This window comes from Corvus cornix, chromosome 1 (genome assembly GCF_000738735.6).
Source record: "Corvus cornix cornix isolate S_Up_H32 chromosome 1, ASM73873v5, whole genome shotgun sequence".
In the NCBI taxonomy this organism is placed as follows: Eukaryota; Metazoa; Chordata; class Aves; order Passeriformes; family Corvidae; genus Corvus; species Corvus cornix.
The window spans coordinates 56766221-56786113 of record NC_046332.1 but is presented as its reverse complement, the minus strand read 5'-3'; the positions used below and the strand labels follow the sequence as shown (position 1 = coordinate 56786113).

The 19893-nt window shown below is 40.8% G+C and overlaps 1 protein-coding gene across 11 annotated transcripts in view; it reads right to left on the bottom strand.

Annotated features, from left to right (window-relative positions):
• The window catches only part of ENOX1 (ecto-NOX disulfide-thiol exchanger 1), a 359555-nt gene that overhangs the window by 2512 nt on the left and 337150 nt on the right, over positions 1–19893 (bottom strand). For all 11 annotated transcript variants that reach the window (XM_039567955.1, XM_039567962.1, XM_039567926.1 and 8 more), the window contains 2 exons: positions 4979–5081; positions 1482–1567 (listed from right to left, as the gene is read on the bottom strand). In XM_039567955.1, coding sequence (XP_039423889.1) covers positions 1482–1567; positions 4979–5081 — 189 coding nt within the window. The remainder of the gene's footprint in view (positions 1–1481; positions 1568–4978; positions 5082–19893) is intronic.

The following is a 19893-nucleotide window of genomic DNA, read 5'->3' as shown; positions in this document are numbered from 1 at the left end:
GATTGCTCTTACCACTCAAGAGATACAGAGCTGGAGAGGTCATCCAAGGGAAAAAGCAGTTGAAACTAAGCCAAATGCTGTGTTAAGGAAGGACTTGAAAGATAACTGAGGAGATTGGGCATCATCTTATCCTGGGTGATGCAGGACAAGATGAAGGAAAGCGCACATGTGGCAGGGGCATAGAGAAGCAGAAGAAGAATGTCTGGAGGTGTGAAGCTCTGGATTCATCAGGTCTTGATAAAACCAGACATTTTAAAAATAATTGAAATTCACCAATTTCTCACCTCTTTCTGCCATCCTCATGCCCAACTCCCCTTTCATGGTGGGTGGCAGTGGGCTGTAAAGCATTAGCAAACCTGAGTTGCCATGGCCAGAAGGCAGTACCTAACAAATTCATCATCCCTCCTCACTTATCACTGCAGCCTATCTTAATTCCAGTGAACTTCTAGTTCAGGATCTCCTCTGCTTTTAGCTCTACTTTTTCATAGAAACAGAGGAAGGATCCAGGATCCTCCAGGAGCATGAAGCAGCCCCTCAAAGCAGTGGGAAGCTGATCTTAGCTATAGGCTGAGGGGGCTGTTCAGGAACAAAATATCACCAGGATCAAAGGAGTTGTGATGCAAGATCTGGGAAAGCACCATCATCCAAGTATTGGCAGACATGGGACAGAGCTGTGGCAGGCTGCAGGGTGACCCCTGCATCTGCTAAGTGTCTCTGGCAGCCTGGCATCCTGCAGAGCTGCTGTTTAGCACTTGGAGTACATTTCACCTGATCAAAGGTGGCTATTTCACACTTGAGCTTCTCACCCTTGACTTGGTTAATATTCAGTGGAGAGGAATAGGCCCATTTTGGGGCTTGATTTCATCTCATTCTACAGCAGATACTGAAAAGTAAGTCAAAGAATCTTACCCTACAGGTATGTAGACTGTGAACCCTATGAACCGATGCAATAAACACTTTGCATGCTGTTTTGTGTTGGCTTCACTTTTGTCTTGGCCACAGCTTCACTGAAATTAGCAGTAGGGTCACTCAGTTCCTTTATGAGGTCATCTCTGCTTCCACGTGGAGACAAAGGACATGGTCCATTCTTGTGTTCATGAAGGTTCAGTTCAGTGTGACACACAACTAACAACTTTTCAAAGAATAAAGGGCCATCTCCAAGAGCTGCACAGTTTGATGGCCTCTTGTTCTGCTTTTTTTCTCCTCAGCTATATTTCAGAATCATGTGTCACGAAATCAGCTGCTAGTCTTTGCCATTTAGAGCTCCGCTCTTCTGTGCCACAAAGAATAGCTAAGCAGTGTGAGGCAAAGACCTCAACACAAGCACGTGCACTGTAATTTGCAAATGAATAAAGACTGCAAACCCCCAAGCCCCATATCCCATTATCTTTCTAATGGAAATGCATGAAGAATTTAACTTGCAGTAAAGAATAATACAGTATTTCTAAAGAGAAAACAGATTTTGATTAATTTTTTCTTACCCTAGAGTCCAACTGCTGCATATAAGACCAAAGATACTCTATATTGGCTCCAAAAGGGTGGACGTGAAGAAATGTGGATATGATACCTGTATTAAAAACAAACGCACACAAAGTATTAAAATTACTTCAGGCACTGCATCATTAAAATAGGCAAAATAATTCTGAAGAGTCTGTTCTTGCAGGTTTTTCAGTATGGATTATGATTCTTATTTTTCTTGCACAACCCAATAAACATAACAAAACAGCACATTTTTAATACAGTCATAGTAACGTGCTAAATACAATAGTTCATCTTCAGGAATGACAGCAGTTAGCAAGTAAGTGACCAAGATAATATACTGATGAATAAAGGAATTCCTAAACAAAGCCTTGCTCGGAGCATTTCAACTACTAATTTTATGCTTGATTTACCAATATAAAATTGTGGATATTGTAATGGTAAAATTATTATCTTTTTCCCCTTCACTGGATTCTCTGTTGTGAAAATGTTTCATACAATTGTGTCAGAACCCTCACTCCCTCGAATTTTTCTAGTAATTATTCAGATGCTGGTTATGAAAAGTGTTTAATCTGTATTACCCCTAACTGCTGCTGAAGAAAACACAAATGCTTTATGACATATTTGCTTATTTACTTTTTCTTAAGAGAGAGCATATTCTGTCTAGCTTCATGTTGTTTTCAGGATGATTGTAAAATGTATGGGAATTAAAAGTGGCTTAGAAGGAGTCAGGATCTAAGTCTAGAGATCTTTTCTGCAGTGAAAATCAAGCGACAGCATTAATAATGGTGACCAGAGAAAACAAGATTTAGGGCATCAGTATTTCTATTAAAAGCACTATCCAATTGCTTCTCTTCTAAGCAAACAGTGAAAATACAAAATGGCATGTGTGTTACTTGCTGTTTGGGGAGAGCTGAACTGTAAGAATCAGAACAAATATTTCCAATTCTCTTTGGACGGCCTTCTTAGCTGAACCACCCTAGGGGAAGTTTCCTTTACTTAAATCATAAACACCAGGATTAAAAATGCTTACAAATGACAAAAATGGGTCACTGTATCTTGTGTACTGCAGGCCATACTGCTTTCTTGATGCTGAATGAATTAGGATAATCTTGGATTTCATTTTTCCCCAAGTACTGGCCGTGGTTGAAACTGATAAGCAATATTTAACGCATTTTAGACTGGCTTTGCAAAAACACCTTTTTTCCTCCTTCACTTTTCAAACAGCATTTACAAACTTCTGGTCTTGCATAAGGAGTGGCATGTAATAAATTTTCTACTATGGCAAGTCCTAGCAGCAGTGACTTTCTTTGTGCTGTGGTGAAGCCTTGAGGTGGCCACCTAAAAACAGAGGCTAGACAAAAATAAGAGAATAAAAGTAGGTATTTATTTGAAGGCCCTTCAAAGGTACACCCTGGGCAGTCAAAAGGCTACACCCAAGATGGGTCACGAGTTCCTCACACCTTCATAAGTTTGGTTCATTTGCATATCCGGGTTAATTCTCTAATTATAACTTCAGTCAATGATGTAATTACCCCAAGTTTGCCTCTCCTCTCAAGGCTTTAGTTTACACATTTTGGGCCTGAGACAATATAGGTGTCCTTGGAAAGCAAACCTAGAGAGGCTTTGTTACGTCTAACCAGCATGAGAGAACAGTAGGTAACAGGCCACAGGAAAATTCAGAGTTGCACACTAGGCAGTACATGATTTGAAAAATATAAAAGTTAAAACCTAAGGCATCAGTGGGTGACTACAAGCAACCACACAAGAGCTCTAGAAGCAAAAGCCAAGACTATCACTCTTGGATGAGTTGACTGGAAATCCAATTGGTACTCAAATCACATTTTACCAGTGTCATTGCATCTGTTATGTGGTTCTCAAGGCTTTTCAATTCAGGACATTCAAAGCCAGCTCTTTCATATAATGTAAATAGTAACTAATTTGTCAATATTTTGTAGCTATTGACTGGACTTCCTTGATAACTTTTTAGTAATTTTTTTCTTTTATACTTTTTTCCTCTAAGACAACATTGTATTTTTTAAAATACAGAAAAACTTGGTGAATAGATGGAGGCAAGGCCCTTTTTTCCCTTGCCACACCTGATCATGCGTCAGAGGAAGAGATAACATGAAATCCATCTTGAGGAATCTTTTATCTTTGAACTGTAACAGTGAGTCAGTTGTGAGGGTATTATGACCAGTAGTATCTGAACTGAGATTACTCCATTTATCTGAGTGTTCCACTGAACAGCAGATGTACAGGACCCACTTTGGGACACTGCCATTGTTTGTTACAGTCAAATAGTGAGTGACCTAGAAAAAAGGTTTGTTATTCTGTTCTTAAAATCCCATGCTTGCTGTCCTTCTCACAGAATGAACTTTGAACAGATCAAGTACTGTCCCCTGCAATTAAAAGTTCCAGTTTATTATAACAAGCAGAATTCAATCCAGTCACACATTTCTGCACATTCCACTGTTTTGCTTCTCACTAGTCACTGGGAGTTTGTGTCCTAAGCACTTTAAACATTTAAACACATTCTCAATTTCAAATGACCTCTTTGGTCTGAACCGAACATGAGAATTGCTGACTCTGTGCCTCAGGAATAAACCAGCTATTTTCCTGGTGCCTAGGTGATTAAAATGAGTTGCATTTAAACAAATTAAGGTAGTTTTGGAACTATCACTTAACAGGATACCACTGATTTGTGAAAAGACCAAACCAAAAAAATTAAGCCTGTTGTTTCAGGTCAACATTTCTGTTGCCATGCCACAGGGTACACTTTGGAATTGTGGGCCTCCATGCAAACCTGCCCCACTGAAACCAAATGCAAAATATGCACAGGTGTGAATGGGGCACGTTCCCTCCAAGGGTAGCATGGGTACAGCCAGTTCTGGATGGCTAAATTCCTGATACCAGTTAGCTGGCCCACTGCCTATAAACTTTAGCTTTAGGCACTCTTTAGGAGTTTATTTTAAAGATTTTATTCTAGGTAAAGGATATGACAGTTCTTGTGGTATTCTTTATAAATGTTCATATTGCTAATTCCCTCACCTAATGTCAAAGGCATAAATCTGGCTTGCTTAATACATGCAGTATACATATTTTTTGCTAGGTAGTTTACTAATATTATTTCCCTCCCCTTCTCCTTCACCACTTTGTCTAATAATCATATGACAAGCTACACAACTCTGGCCTGCTATAATCTTGATGTAAATAAAGTCATCATACATTCATGCTTCAAGTATAAATGCAGATCCTGCAATTATCTTCATACCTGAAGTACTTTCATTAAACTGCAGAATTTTTCAGAAAGGCAAAATTCACTTGTATTTTAGAATTTTTCTTACTAAAAGCCATTTTGAACACAGATGAAACAAAAAAGTCATTTTTTTTTCTTTTTTACTTGTATTAGCACAAAGATGTGTGTAAACACATATGCAAAACAAAAAGCTGTTAGAAGGCATTTTGTTCTCAAAAATCTTCTTTGGAGTTATCTTACCTATTAATAGTGCCTCTTTTTCTGATTTTAGACCTGGGCTTCGTTTCTCTGAGGTTTTTTCTCTGTCCTGGTTGACCAACGCTACTGTCAATACATTGATTTCCTATAAAGTTTAAAAAAAACAAACAGGTGGTCATGTAGATTTCATTTACCTCAATTAAACTTGTCTGCTTCCTTTCAACTCTATAAAAAAATCATTACTTTAATTCACATCTAAAGACAAGACAATTATAAATAATTGATTGGTTTGCAGAATATTAAGACACATTTTGAACTACCTTTATACCAAGTGCTGCCAAGAAGAGAAATTTTGCTTGTGGAGTAAGTAGTAACTTTGTTGCTAGTGCTTCTTCATTATAACAGCTGGAGAGATTGTGCCATAAAGTGTGGGGATGGTCAGAAAACTCACATTTTGTAGCTGTTAAAGCTGTAAACCAAGACCGCCTCCAGGGAACAAGGATGGAAACATTCAGCTACAGCCATAAGAGTAAATTCAGCAGTCACTAACAACATTTCTAGCTACTAGAATGCAACCCACTGCCTTGTTACACTTTTCAACCAGTACCTGGCATGGCATTGGCCCATCCAAAACAATTCTCAGGCATGTTTTGAGTGTCGGCACATTTCAGGAAGACTATTCCTAGCTTGCATAAAGCTACCTTGTTTTAAGGACTGAAAGAGCAACAACCTGAAGGGCAAACAAGTCAAGGCTCCTACTCGGAGCTCTTGTTTTCTGGAACCAGGTGGCCTGAACCACCTAAATTTCATCCACGAGATCACATAGCAGATGCTCCATCAGAAGTACCCAGGCAGTTGTGTGACTGGGAATATGTGAAGTAAATAAATTATCTCCAAAGCATGCAAGTGGCCTTAGAGTGTATTGCACAATATTCAAGCGTATCCATGGCCTGTTTCCATGGAGCAGCCAATGTGCAATAACTCGCTCCTTGGTGAGGCAGTGACTCACACTGCTGCATCTGCTCTGCGAAATGCTCAGCAGTTCCGTGCAAAACCTCGGAGGCAGAGAGCATGGCACTGGAGATACGATGGCATGAGGTGGGACTGTGAAGGAATGGTGCTCTTGCTCTGTTTGAGGGAGTCCAGGTAAGCTGCTGGACGTTGCGTGGGGCTGGGCAGCCTTAAATGCAAGCAGATATGTACTATTTGGTATAATGATGTGGTTCATTTAGGACATACCCATGGTGTGGTGCCTTGCTCCAAAATTTTTGGCAAGAATTTTTGGCAGTAAAAGAGGGACAGTGGGCTTGGGTTGCTGTAAGGCATTTCTGAATGTGTGCATAATCCATGCTAAAAAAAGGCATGAACTCCAAAATATGTCAAATGTGCCTCTTTATGGATGACTAAAGGCTTCACAGTCTGTGAGATTGGTAAAAAGAGTCACACGCTTCCTCATTCTCAATTGAAAAAGGAAAAGAAACAACAAATAACATAACCCAAAAAACCCCAGTGACATAGTCTGTGCTCTTTATAGGCTTACTGCAAGGGGCAGCTGCCAGATAGGCAGTGCCTGATGGCTCAGATGCATCGTGGCTTCAAGTGTTCCTTGGCGTCTCAAAGAAGAGCAAGTTGCCATGTGTCAGCTAAGGAGCTCCATGTGCACATGGGTGACATACATGCAGATGTGCGTCCTTAGACCCCAGTGACAAGGGGCTCTGACAGACCCTGGCCCACATTGAAGGAGAAGTGAGATCCATTGGGTCATCTGGGGTTTGTTGCAGTTGTAATGGCCAGCTGAGGCATTTCTCCTGGCCAGAGATCTATGTGTAGTTGTGCACACGTCATCCTCTGCTGCCTTTTTAGTTAGTAGAAATGAAATAACATTTTAGTTGTGTATTTTAGTTTAGGGAGTCTGCAGTTTAAGAGTTGGCAGTGATCCCCTCTTAAAATAATGGTGTTCACCTTGACACTAACACTCCTGTAGCGTTGTAATGCACAGGGCACATTACAGCAGCAGCAGCAGCATGCTCTAAATTGTCCAGCACTGTTGATTCCCCTCCTGAAAGAGCCAAAGGCTAATGCAAATTCTGATCTACTGCTGGCCATGACATCCAAAAACAGTGAAAGGAGACCGAGGTAAGAAACTGAAATAAGAAAGGTGTTTACATGCTCCAAGAGGGAAGTAATGATGAGGGGGTTACAGACCAGAAGAGAGCTGGATGACAGATTTCATGATAGTGCAGCAGGAATGCAGAGCAGCATATGCCACCAGAGTATAACTTTGACTTCATCAGAGATAGAAAAGCTGTCTAAAAATCACAATTTCCGAGAGGGGAAGGAGAGAGCAGAGAGATGTGTATTTGATATAACAGGTCCCAAACACAGCACATTTGCAGTTTCAGGTGGGTTTAGAAGTTTTGTCAAGCAGTGATGCAGGGAAAGAAACTATAATCCCTTTGGGAGCAACGAACAGATGGATTCTCATTTAATGCCTAGATTTGAGCCTGTGCAGAACGTTTTGTATGATTTATAGGACAGTGTAAGGGGATACTAAGGGAAGTCACATCAAGTCTTCGTTAGCTGTATGTCGGTACAGAGGATAAAAGAGTAAAAAAAAATTTATGGAGAAGCCTGAGGAAACAAGTGGCAAAGATAGATCAAACCCCTGGCTTTAGAAGAAAGTTGCAGGTTCTTGGAGGCTTGAAAAGGAGAGGTTTCTGCCACCCAAAACTACCTGCCTCACAGAAGATGATAAATTAGACCACTCTGATGTATTCAGCTGCCAAAAGAAGTGTGCACAGGCCATGAGAAAATACAGGGTGTGCATAGCCACATAAAGCAGATCAGATTTCAGTAGCAATGATGCTAGAAATTAATAGTGGTTTAAGAGAAATGGCATAATTGGGTCTAAAAAATGGGTGTGAAATTCACCCAGAAGCTAGGCTAATTATAGTGTAAGTGAAAACCTTAAGAATCTGACAACATATTGCAGATACAAATCTGGTACCTATGAGGCCTTTACAACAAATCCTTATGCAGTTAGTTTACACTTTTTAGAGGCACCAGTTATGTCAACCCACAGAAACAAGACTTTTAAGAGTACAAAGGTGAATGAGGCAATAAACAATTGGAAAAAAACAGTTAGGTCACGTCTCTGACATGAGAAAAAGCTACTGATCACCAGATGCCTGAGGAAAATTATTTAATATATACTACATTACAGTAATTCCTTTCTTTCCTGGAGACCATTCTTTATTTGGCAAATTATATTTTCTGAGGCCCTAAGCAGTCTCCTTCAGCAGGTTTCATTATAAAAGGAATATTTTGCTACCATCTGTCAGTTACTGCATTACAAGACAAGAACACAGCGGAGCATGTGCAAACTGCTACTTATTAGAAATGAAATGACCTTGCAAGATCTAAATGCAGTATGTGAAAGGCTTAATCCAGGTTAAATCACACCTGGAGATCATTAGGGACATGGTCCTATTTATTATTCATGAATCATGTCAGGTATTGGAAAACTTGGAGGACCAATTTGATGATGACAGGTCCGGAGCTGCTCAGTATGAATGCAACCATTTTGTGTGATGCTCTCACCATTGCAGCTTAGAGCTTTTTCTTACAAATGACACTTTCATCCATCAGCAGATGACGAAAAGACGTGAATTTCCCTCATGGGATTGAAAACCCTATGGTTCTGCAGATACCACTTGGGACCAGCATTTTGATTCAGGGCTCCCTGCATTTGAACCAGGGGGAGAGAAACAGATGGAGAGTCTTTCTGGAAAACTTTCAGTTCAGGAGAACTTGCTGGAGGAAACAAAGGACAGCAAATAACAATTTTATCCCATCGACTTTAATTTCCACAACCAGATCTCTGACACCACTCTTGACACAGAGCTGAGAGCTGCGGAGAGTCATACATGGCAGTTTTGCACAGGGATGTATAAAGCCTGTCAGCAAGGAGGGAGAGAAGTTTGGTTTGCATCATTCATTCGAGTATCTTAGCTTTTTTTGGAAGAAAATTCTTTTGGAAGAGGAATGGGGAAATATATTGCTCCAAAAGGTGCCTGGTCTCACTGTCCAGAGAGCAGCTGGGTCTGACACTGGAGACACAGCAAATGAGAGAGTGACTCCTGGAGAAATGCACTTGCAGAGAGAGACACAGAGCTCCTGAAGAGTAGAAGAGATGTAGTGACTTTCTACAGAAGATAATCACAGATCTGTATGAACAAAAGGCTAGCTCTGCACTCCAGGGCTCTAGCAGATCAGAAAGCTCCAGATATTTAGGCTGGATGACTTGGGTCTTTCTCTCCTTTATTGGTTTCTTTTTTTCCCTATGGAAAAGTAAGATATTAAATAAAAAGTTCTCAATCTAGACAGCATTAATCCTCTTCAGGTCAGTTTTGAACTAGTGTAAAAAAGGCAGACAATATACAATATTTGTTCTTGCCTGAAAATATATGCTAGCCAGCATCCCTAAAAATGGGGGGAGTGAGGACTTGATATTCTCCATAAACACTGAGCAAGAGTTGAACAGAGCTTGCACAGTAGCTGCCCTACCTGGAAGCTCCTCCTGCCAGAGTGCAGTTCTACACCATCTGTTCAGGATTCTGCTTTGAAAGGCAGAAACAGGATTTAACGAATGTGACATTGAAGATATCTGACATGTGACCAGGATGCAATGACATCCAGAGAGATGAAATATTCCCTCCACTCTCTGGGTAATCCAAGTGTTTGATAATTATCTTTGAATCTAGGGGGAATGATGACTGCTTGCATACTGTCTTCAACGACCTCATTTTCTTTGTTGTATTTTATGGAATTCTGAAGAATTGTGTGGTGACAGGATAAAAATAATATTGTGTCTTCTGAAACACCCAGTAAAAATCCCATAAACCTACCCGCCTCTGGAAAAGTTTGCATTTTTACTATACATACAAAGCCAATTGTCTGAGGCATTAAAACAGCAGCAGAATAAGGAAAGACTTGATGTTTGTCACAGCGGGCATATGACAGAGCAACTGCTGAATGTTGTTAAATGGAAGGGATACACCACACTTTCTCATCAGCCAGGGGATTTATGAGAGAAAATGAGTAGGAGGAGAAAAACCTATATATCTGAAACATAAGCAAAAATCTTGCAGGCTATTAACAGCAGGCAAGAGAGATGCTGTAAGCTTGGAAATAAAAGGTAATTTTAAAATTCTGATAGAAGGAAGAGCCATGCACACGTGATACCAAATCTGCGGCCTATAAGGTATTGAAAGGCATACATGTGCCTGCTCTGAGCCCACGGAACAGGGCTTGGGCTTCAGGTGAGTTTGCCCAAACTGCTTATTGAGGACCAGGCAGGTATGACTACAAACTTGGGTGGAAATTGGACTGCAACATGACAAACTATATGTATTTAATTTATTTGCATTTATCTGTGAACCTCCTAAAGTCTGGTGTAGATGGGTTTGCTTTGCTAGTTTCTCTTTAAATGTACTTCGGAACTACATTTGAAAATTTAATCTTGCACTTTTAACCTGAGTGGAGCATAATTCAATTTCCAATCAAGTGAATGCAAGTCTTGCAATAGTTTCAATGCACATCAAGTCAGGCATCTTAAATTTATGGGGACATGCAAGGTTGAGGTACAGGACAACTTCTGACAGCTTAGCATGGTCGTCAGTTCAGAATGGGCTACTGTCCTTGTCTGTGTTGTTATCCACGGTGAATTCAAAATTATTCAATACAAGTTGAGCTAAACGACAATGAAAGAGCTTATTTAAATTTTTAACTTAAATCAACTTTCCTTGCAAATGTGGCAATGTATGAGTACTCTCACAGGCAGTGATTGTGACTCAGATGATCACGTCATCACAAAATCATGCAGATGACCTTGGGAGTCCCACCTTTTGCTCAGAGCAGGATCAGGTGAAGTGGCAGAGCACATGGATGGGCAACAAAAAGGTCGAATGGCTCAGCAGTTTCTCTCCAACATCCCAGTCCTGCACCCTTATCAACAGAGGGTTGCCTCCATCCCCTGCAGATGGGATTTTCCAACCACCACCACTTACTCCATCCTTGTGATACTTGTGATTGAAGACTTATTTCCACAAGCAGGAAGGAGTACAGAGGCGCCATTACAAATGGGGTAGATGTGATAACCTAATCAGAGAAAGCAGAGTCCCCTGACCCAGCTACTTCCAGGGCTGTCACAGGTAAGCATCAGCCCCAGGGGTCTAACGTGACACCTGTGAACATCAGTCCACCTCTCTGAAACACCTTACAGACTGAGAGAGCATTGTCTGTAGGAATACGGAACTTATTATGGGATGTAGGAGCAGAGCATCACGGGTTTGTACAAAACTTAGTTGAGTGTCCTTAGCAGGGAAAGAAAAGGCAGGAAAAGGGAGGGATCATGGCAATTTGGGAGGGGATAAAAGGGAGTGAGTGGTTGCATGTGAACAGGTTGCTGGTCAGTACACGTGTATAACACTCATTAAACTCAATTTCTTTCTTCCTGGGTGAGGGACTCTGCTCTGTGTGCACGGGGGGGCTATGAGGGGGTCTGAGCAGAGCAGCTGGAGTGGGGTCAGCAATCAGAGAGCCATGTGCCTAGGGTGCTACAGTTAGAGAGACAGGGGGGTCCAAGCAACCAACTAGGGACACCATGGAGCCTGGGGAATGGCTAAATGATGACAGTCCAATTTCTGGAGGGATTTGCATTGTGTATATGTGTAAGTCTGCACGTGTATTTCCCACTAATGGACCTTTACCCTGATCAGCCAGAAAGGGCTGTTTTTGTACATCAGTACTGTTCATGTTTATGAATGCTGAGTTTGTGTTGATCTGTGTGGCTGGCCAAGTGTATATAGATGTATGCATGTGATGCATGTGTTGTAGATGCGTGTTCTTCCACGTGACTGTGAAGAATATGTGCTCAGTGTAGCTGCAGGTCTCCCAGAAGAAGCACTACTTGGTTTGGGCCAAATGTCTCTAATTCTTTCTTTAACAGAGCTTGTTCCCCTTCGCAGGCTACACACTGTGTTGTGATGTGATGTATGAAAATTTGGTTGAGTGTCTGAACTCTGAAAGTAACTTAAAATTGTCCTAACTTAAATAAACATCATGTGCATTACATAGCTCTTCTCTCAGCCTGTCGTCATCAGTAACTGTTTCTGACTGCTGACTACTCTTCTAAAAATTCTGTGACTAGAAAATTGCTCATAATTTTGATTAATAAAATTCTTTTGTTGCTTCAAATGAATTACCTTGTGCTAGTGATTTAACTACTTCCTAGAAAGCTTATCTTTTACACAGACCTGGCTCCTCACGGCCTAAGAATTGGTTTTAGTAGAATGGCTAGCTCTAAGTTAAATGGCCTTGTGACGCACTGTCTATATGCAGAGAGGTTTCTTGGCCTTTTCTATTTGTACTGGGATAACTCAGTTCACAGTAAAAATTTGCAGTGTTGCATCACATATGAAAAAAATAAGGCAAGGAATGAGGCATTCAGCCTTAAAACCAGAGCTCTCACAAGTAGCTAGTGCCACTGTTAGAGATAGCACCAGGTCTAAAATTAATTTTAAAAAGCCTTTGCTTTTCAGTGCTTTTTTTCCAGGGTCTTACAAGAGCCTTCTCCTTCTACTATTTACCTAGTGATGCAGAAGGACATATTTGCCATATGCTGCACTGCTGGTGAATACAACTGGTCTGTCATTAGAAATGATAGACACCAGGTGTCATCTTTTCATTCAAATCAAACCTAAACTGGGTAGCTTATTTTATTCTGTTCAAGAAGCCAGTGTCAGTTTTGTCAGCAACAGCACATTGTAAATACTTTTAAAGGACACTCACATAGAAATTTACTTTTAAAATACACTAATTATTGTAAATTTAAGAGTGCACAAATAAACAGTTGACAACTTGAAAAATTATCTGTCATTAAAATTATTCTAACAACAATGTAGAAAAATTAGAACTGTGAATGTAAGACCTTATGAATGAAAAACTTCAAGGATGGATCTAAGGTTTGTTTATCTGATTTATCCTACATAATAGAAGCATTTTCAGGAGTGAAATTAATTGTATTATGGTGCTCTTGACATCCTATTTTTCTGATCCATTTGCCAGAGAGATGCTTTTAACTTTTTCATTACGAAGCTTTTACTATTATAACTTTCACCATGCTGAGTTTAGGCAACTAGCAATAACCTGAAAATGCTTTTCTCATTGAAACTATCTCTTCATATTTTTTCCTTGTATTTGAGCACATTTATTTTATGGGAATGTATATATGCAAAATACAGATGACTAATATGAAAGTTACTTCATGATCATTTTCAAAAGTATGATCAGGTAACTTCATTTTCTAAAGTGGGATTTATGTGTAGGTTCCTGATGACTTAACACAGATGTTTTATGTGATGTGAAGGTGGTTGCTTTGCAAGATAAAAGGTAATTGTCATTTTGCACACTTTGTTTTAGGGAATTGCAGCAAACAAATGGCTGGCTGAATTAAAGCATCACTTGCCCACCAGCTCTGCTGAAGTCATTGTAGAAGGGGACATTTCATGTTTACTTGAGACTGAGAATTTGTGAAAACCCTTTGAAATGGTCTTTAGCACAAATATTGCTCTTGCAATCTCCTAAAGAATGATGCACTTTTTCAAGAACAGTCAAAGTGAGAGAAAAAAAAAAGGCTCTTTGTTTCCCTTCTGGGACTTGTAGAAGTTTTGAAAATGTCTTTGTTGAAATAAAAAGAAGTAACAGGCAGGGAAAACCAACCTTAAATTCTTTATGAGAGTTAATGGTTTTCTTACTGAGTTTGTATTTGAAAGATATTAACTTTAGGAATCTCCACATCTGAATATGCAAAAAGTACTTAAACACTTTGGAGTTCTTATTCCTTTGGAGTGGATCTTGATCAGGATGACAAACTCTTTCTGAGGTACCTTAGAGGGACTTGGGAATATTGTTTGATGAGAAGCTCACCATTACCCAGCAATGTGAACTCACATCTCAGAAAGCCAATTGTATCCTGGGCTACATCAAAAGCAGCACAGGGCGAGGGAGGAGATTCTGCCCCTCTGCTCTGCTCTGGTGAGACCCCACCTGCAATGCTGCATCCTGCTCTGGGGCTCCCAACATTGGAAGGACATGGATCTGTTGGAGCAATGTCAGAGGTGGGTCATGAAGATGATCAGAGAGCTGGAGCAACTCCCCTGTGAGGACAGGACAGTTGGGGTTGTTCAGCCTGGAGAAGAATAGGCTCTGGAGAGATCTTAGAGTATCTTCACATACCTAAAGGGGGCTACAAAAGAGCTGGAGAGGGACATTTTACAAGGCCATGTTGGAATAGGAGGACAAGGAGGAATGGCTTTACACCGAGAGGGCAGGTTTAGATCAGATTCAAGGAAGAAATTTTTACTGTGAGGGTGGTGAGACACTGACATAGGTTGTCCAGAGAAGTTGTAGATGCCCCATTCCTGGAAATGTTCCAGGCCAGGCTGGATGGGGCTTTGAGCAATCTAGTCTAGTGAAAGGTGTCTCTGCCCATGGCAGGGGATTGGAACTTGGTGATCTTTAAAGCCCTTTCCAATGAAAACCATACTATGGAGAGTGTCTCTTGGGAATATTGAAGTTCCTTTCTCACTTTGGTCACATTTTTTCCATGTCTATTCCTTGAAAGCTGGTTGGAAGGAGCATGAGTGTAGTGTACAACTCCCAGGACTGCAGTAGTAGGCTTGTGGCTGAAGCAGAGGTGGCCCGTCATCCTTCAGGTGGTTGCGGGGGAGCCTGAGTGCTCTGACAAGCCAATCTGCCTTGCACACTGTGTGGGTTAAGCACACAGCTGCATATGTATAAGGCTGAATGTTATTCTTCACTCAAAATGACAGGATGACTCCTGTATACGTGGTGTAGTATAAATACTCGGGGAAAATGCTTTGGGATGAAAGGCTTCACATAATGATCAGGTATTATTAAAATGTCAAGTAGCTTTGGGCATTGAAGATCTGTCTCCCTGTGGAGCTCATATGAAATTTAAAGTAAAAAAACTTTTGTGATTTGCTGAGTGGGTGGCTGAATGGGTTTTATCATTGTGTCTCAGAATTCTCTTTCTCCTCCCTCGGATGATCAGAATTCATTGCAATCAAAAGCCAAGTCGCTCTGACACTCTTAATTAGGGACAAGGGAAGTGGTGTGATTTCTTGCTGCACATTAACAAAGGGGTTATTACTGCAGCCTAGATCCACTTCAGGCAGCACATTCAGTGTCAGAATATACCCTGGTCTGCTCCCCGTTTGCACCCTGTAGGGTTCAATCATGGCTAGAATCTCAGAGACTGTGATTTAACCAGCAGAGACACCTATACCATGCTAATGAAACTCTTGCTGTCTTCTGAAACGGCAAACCAGGGCTGGGGTGGCAAAGGGGGGAACTCAGGGAGGTTTGATCTACCAGTGTATAAGAACTTCTGAAGGCTGAGTGGGCTCTTTGATAACATCCTAAACAGCCTGTTAAACTCCTGCTTCTTTTCAGGCCTTGTGATATTGAATTCAGGAGGTGGTCATTCCTCATGCCTGTCGCAGTAAGTAGGAAAGCTGCTGATCTGCAAACGGTCAGAGCTGCTTGAATCTATCATGCTCCATGTGCTGTAAATTGAAGGAAATGAGAAGAAATGAGTGATGGAAGGGCTACAAATAAATGTCTGGAATGGAAAAGATAGGAAATAGAAGGAGGCACAGCCACTCCTCGCACCTTGGTGCTGGCCCCACCAGGACAGAAGAACCTGAATACAGACAGTAAATGTGTCTCTCTAAAGTCCCCCTGATGGCTCCAATCCAGTCAGGGTAAGGGTCCTTGCACCTTCTCCTACTGACACAACACACCCACGATGAGAAACTGAACCCCACTTCTCTCTTCTCAAAGATCTATCCTCATCCCTGCACTGCCCGTTATTCCTGCTTGCTCTCTTTATACATTTGCAGAGGGCAGCAGCTACAATGAAAGGGGCTGGAGGGTGCCCATAGTCTGTGCTCTTTTCTTCTAAGGTAGGGCAGGGAGACAAACCCCAACTTCTGGCATTCCCTGCAGGGAATGTCATGGGTATGGAGAGCTTGAGCTCATGGGTATGGAGAGGCTACCAGAACCCTTTCTTTATTCTCTAATGCATCCAGGGGCCATCGCCTCAGTTTCTGCAGTGCCCATTCGCACCCCATGTGCTCCAGAAATGCCTGCTGCAAGGCCAGAACACTCCATTGGGGGGGAGCCAAGGAACATACTCAGTGACTAACATCAGTTTGCTGAGGCAAAGGTTCACAGCTTACAAACCTGGGAAGCTCAGATAGGAAAGAAACACACAATTCCTGACATGTCCAAGGCCTGCACTGGGGTTTTCTGGCCTGTAACTTTAGACTCAACTTGCTCTTATGTAAGTCATGTTGAGCACATTTTTTATTGAAAGCCTGTGCTGTTCCAGGAAGAGCAAGCCTTTTGAAGAGTGGGATAACCAGGCAGTGGCTGTTGCATGCACAAGGAAGTGAAGCAGAAGAATCAGCAATCACTTGGGATCTTCATCACTGAAGATGACCAGCTTTTGTCCCACACTCCCAAACTACTGCGATGATTTTACAGTCTTCTAGCTCCTACTCTTCTCCCTGTGTTCAGGGCCCTTTCCATCTCACCTGGCTCAATGAGATGCTGCCACACTACGTGGAGCAGCCACATCAAATGCCATGTGTGTACTAACACATACACTAATATGGAACATTCGCAGCAAGCACCTTTGAGTGCCTAAATTAAACCTTTGTATAGTGAAGTACAAGAACTGAACTCTGATGAGTTTGATGGAATTACAGACTTTTCCAAAAACTGAAGGGGGTTAGCTTTTTAAATCTTTGCCCAACTTGTTGCAAAAGTAAGCCTCACTTAAGAGCCATTTTTCTTTGATGAAGATATCAGTGATTAACCTACTCTGAGAAAAGAGAAACCTAGGGTGTAGTTAGGAATATCGTCACTTTCAGTGTAGTATAAAGTGAACAATGCAGTGAAATATACCCCCTACTCAGAGTCAAGGGTCATCTGGTAACTGCTTCAAAAGCAGGTACAAAAGACAAGAATTAAAGGAAGAATTAACATTAAATGTAAGAGGCTTGGTTGAACTCAAGAAATGCTCTGACAACAGCTTCAAGCATTCAAATGGAAAAATGCATCCCTACTTAATATTATTGATTTCATGTCTGGAGAAAAACCCACAGAACATTGTGTCCAAGCTGCGGGAGACACTAGCTGAAGGCAGACAGACGAATGCGGTCAAAGTCAGTACTTTGTTCAAATAATGAGACTCCAACAGAACAAAAGGCTGATCAGAAAAACCTTGTGGTGAAATCAGTTTCATTCTCTGAAAAATATTAATTTTATTATGTCTTGGTGATAATGAGGTAACCGTAAAAGTCTTTTGGCGAAATTCTGACTTTTTACCTGATGGGGATTTCTTTAGTGACTTCAACAGTGTCCGGACTTCACTATGCAGTTGCAATCTGGGCATTTGAAATGCTTCTGTGACCACGACCCAGGTCTTGCTTTGGTTGGAACGTGGCAAACTGATACTCTTGATTACCATTTTACAGCACTTTTAATGTAGGAGTTACAGCAGCCATCTAAGGAAGGCAGATAGCTGACAAGGGAGAGCAATGAACTCCTGGAAGATCACTGAGTACTTCTAAAATGAGACTTGTATAAAAAAATCTTCCTTTCTCCATTTACATGGAGGGATACCATGGATGTTAACCTTCTGACCCCCAAACCAGGGATGTATTCACTGCATTTGCATGCAGTGCCATATCTATACTGAATTCAGCAGTGAGCAAAAGGAGATTTTTGATCAAAACACAGAACTAATTTACGTACTAGCAGCCTCACAGAAAGCCACTGAACTTACAGAAACAGTAGAACAATAAATTGTCTTTGTAGAGTTAGTCACAAAATATGTTATTAGCATTTTCAGTTTGCAAAATGGTCTCTACTTGAGCACAGCAAGATTATTTTTTCATAATTGGGAGTGTTCAGGTCCCAAGAGTCTCGGAACATCCTCGAAGAGGATTATATCTGAAGTTATGATTGTCCATTGGTCATTATTTTCACTTCAGTTAAGACAGAGATGTGAATGAAATAACATTACATGCAGCAATGAATAAGAAATGAAGAGAGTTCAGATTAAAAGCAAAGACTGATCCCTTCCTAAGCACAGGACAGATGGAAATGAGCACTCAGTGACAGCACCTCTGGCAGTGCTGGCTGTTGAAGTCTCTGTTAATGCCAGGCCAGGATCTCGGGCTCTATGTACTGCCTGAGCCCGACATTTGGCCTTTCCTGACACAGAGTATATCTGGGAAATGTCAACAGCCATAACAAATATTACTGCATGTACCTGGCAAATCACTCATGAAACACCCTTATGACTGTACAGAGCCTTGTAAGATGGTTTTGCTTTCTGGAAATAACAGGTGAACTGACAATATGCTAAAATTTTGGTCTCCCCCACCCCCACAGATTTGTGTGTGAACTGCCATGCAGGGAATATGACATTGCAATTGCTTCAGCATCTTAGTCAACTTAGTTCATTCTCCTGCAAAAACAAGAGAAGAAAATGAAGGTCAATTTGTTGGTTGAGAACCTATAAATTACTTCGGGGGGACGTTCTTCTTTTTCCAAAGGTGTCCAGATCCTTGTCTCCCTTTCTGGATGGTCTCACATAATGGGTATGCAGAAGACACACCAGGATAGGTCTAAGTATACATTTTCATCTGTATCCACTTTTGCTAAGAAAAATATCCATGTTTTATTTTAAATAACACCATTTTCTAACGTAAAAGATGATGCAGACTAGTGCCATCAGGAGAAATCCTGAGTGAAGAAAGTAATCTTTTTAAGATTACAGTATGGGTTTTCTTGATGTGTATGCACTGTGCCTAAAGTTTCTCCTGTCCTTTCTAGGAGCCTGATTTTCTGCAGAGTAAGTAATCTAAATATGCCACAGTGTGAAGATAAGATTGTGTGTTCAGTGTACAGGCATACGTTGCCATTTTTCCTTACCAACACCTCCCACTATTGCTCAGCATGTAGAGGTATTTCATTTGCTGAATTCAACCTGTCAACTGTAACAAATATGTCCTAATCCAATTATATGCATCACAGTTCACTAAGAACCACGTAGGAGCCACCAAGCCTTTGATCATCCCTGATTTGCACAGTGGCCAGGGGCAAAATCCATGGAGTCTGCTGAGAATACATGTGGAGACAACCTGCAAGGCACAACACCTGAGTGCTATATATTTCATATAAATGACAATTGTTTAAAAGGCACTTCAGCTTCTATTTTACAAAGTTTGTTATCGTAGCAAATGTTTTAACATCAGTTATTTCCCTCTATTTCTCTATTTCCATTTGTACTGCTGTGCTTTCTCTGATTTCATGGTGGTATTATTGTTGAATACATGGCTGCGACTGTGACTCAATAATTGTAACTATCTGGTTTCCCTCTTTGCCATTAATCTAAGTATTGACTTCTATTCTTAAGAGTCATATATTACTATGAGATCGGCTTGGGAATAGCTCATGGAAAAGAGGGGCAGAAAATAGACTTTCTATCCTATGGAAAATTCAGGCATTTGAGGAACTTGTGCAATTACAAACTGAATAAATATCTTACATTTTGAAAAATTTACTACTAACCAAAGATTCTGAAATATTCTGGTTTAGATATCTGGGAATGATGTACTGAAACACTCTCTTTACACAATTGAAATGTTTCCCTTTAATGCTATTTCAACCTTTATATTGTATAAAAAAACCTTTCAAGCGCTTCTGTTTATCCAGTTACATATGAGCGGAAATGATACAAGTTGAAGCATTCAGGTAATTTCCCTTTAAAATATTTCAATACTGCAAAACATTGTTTC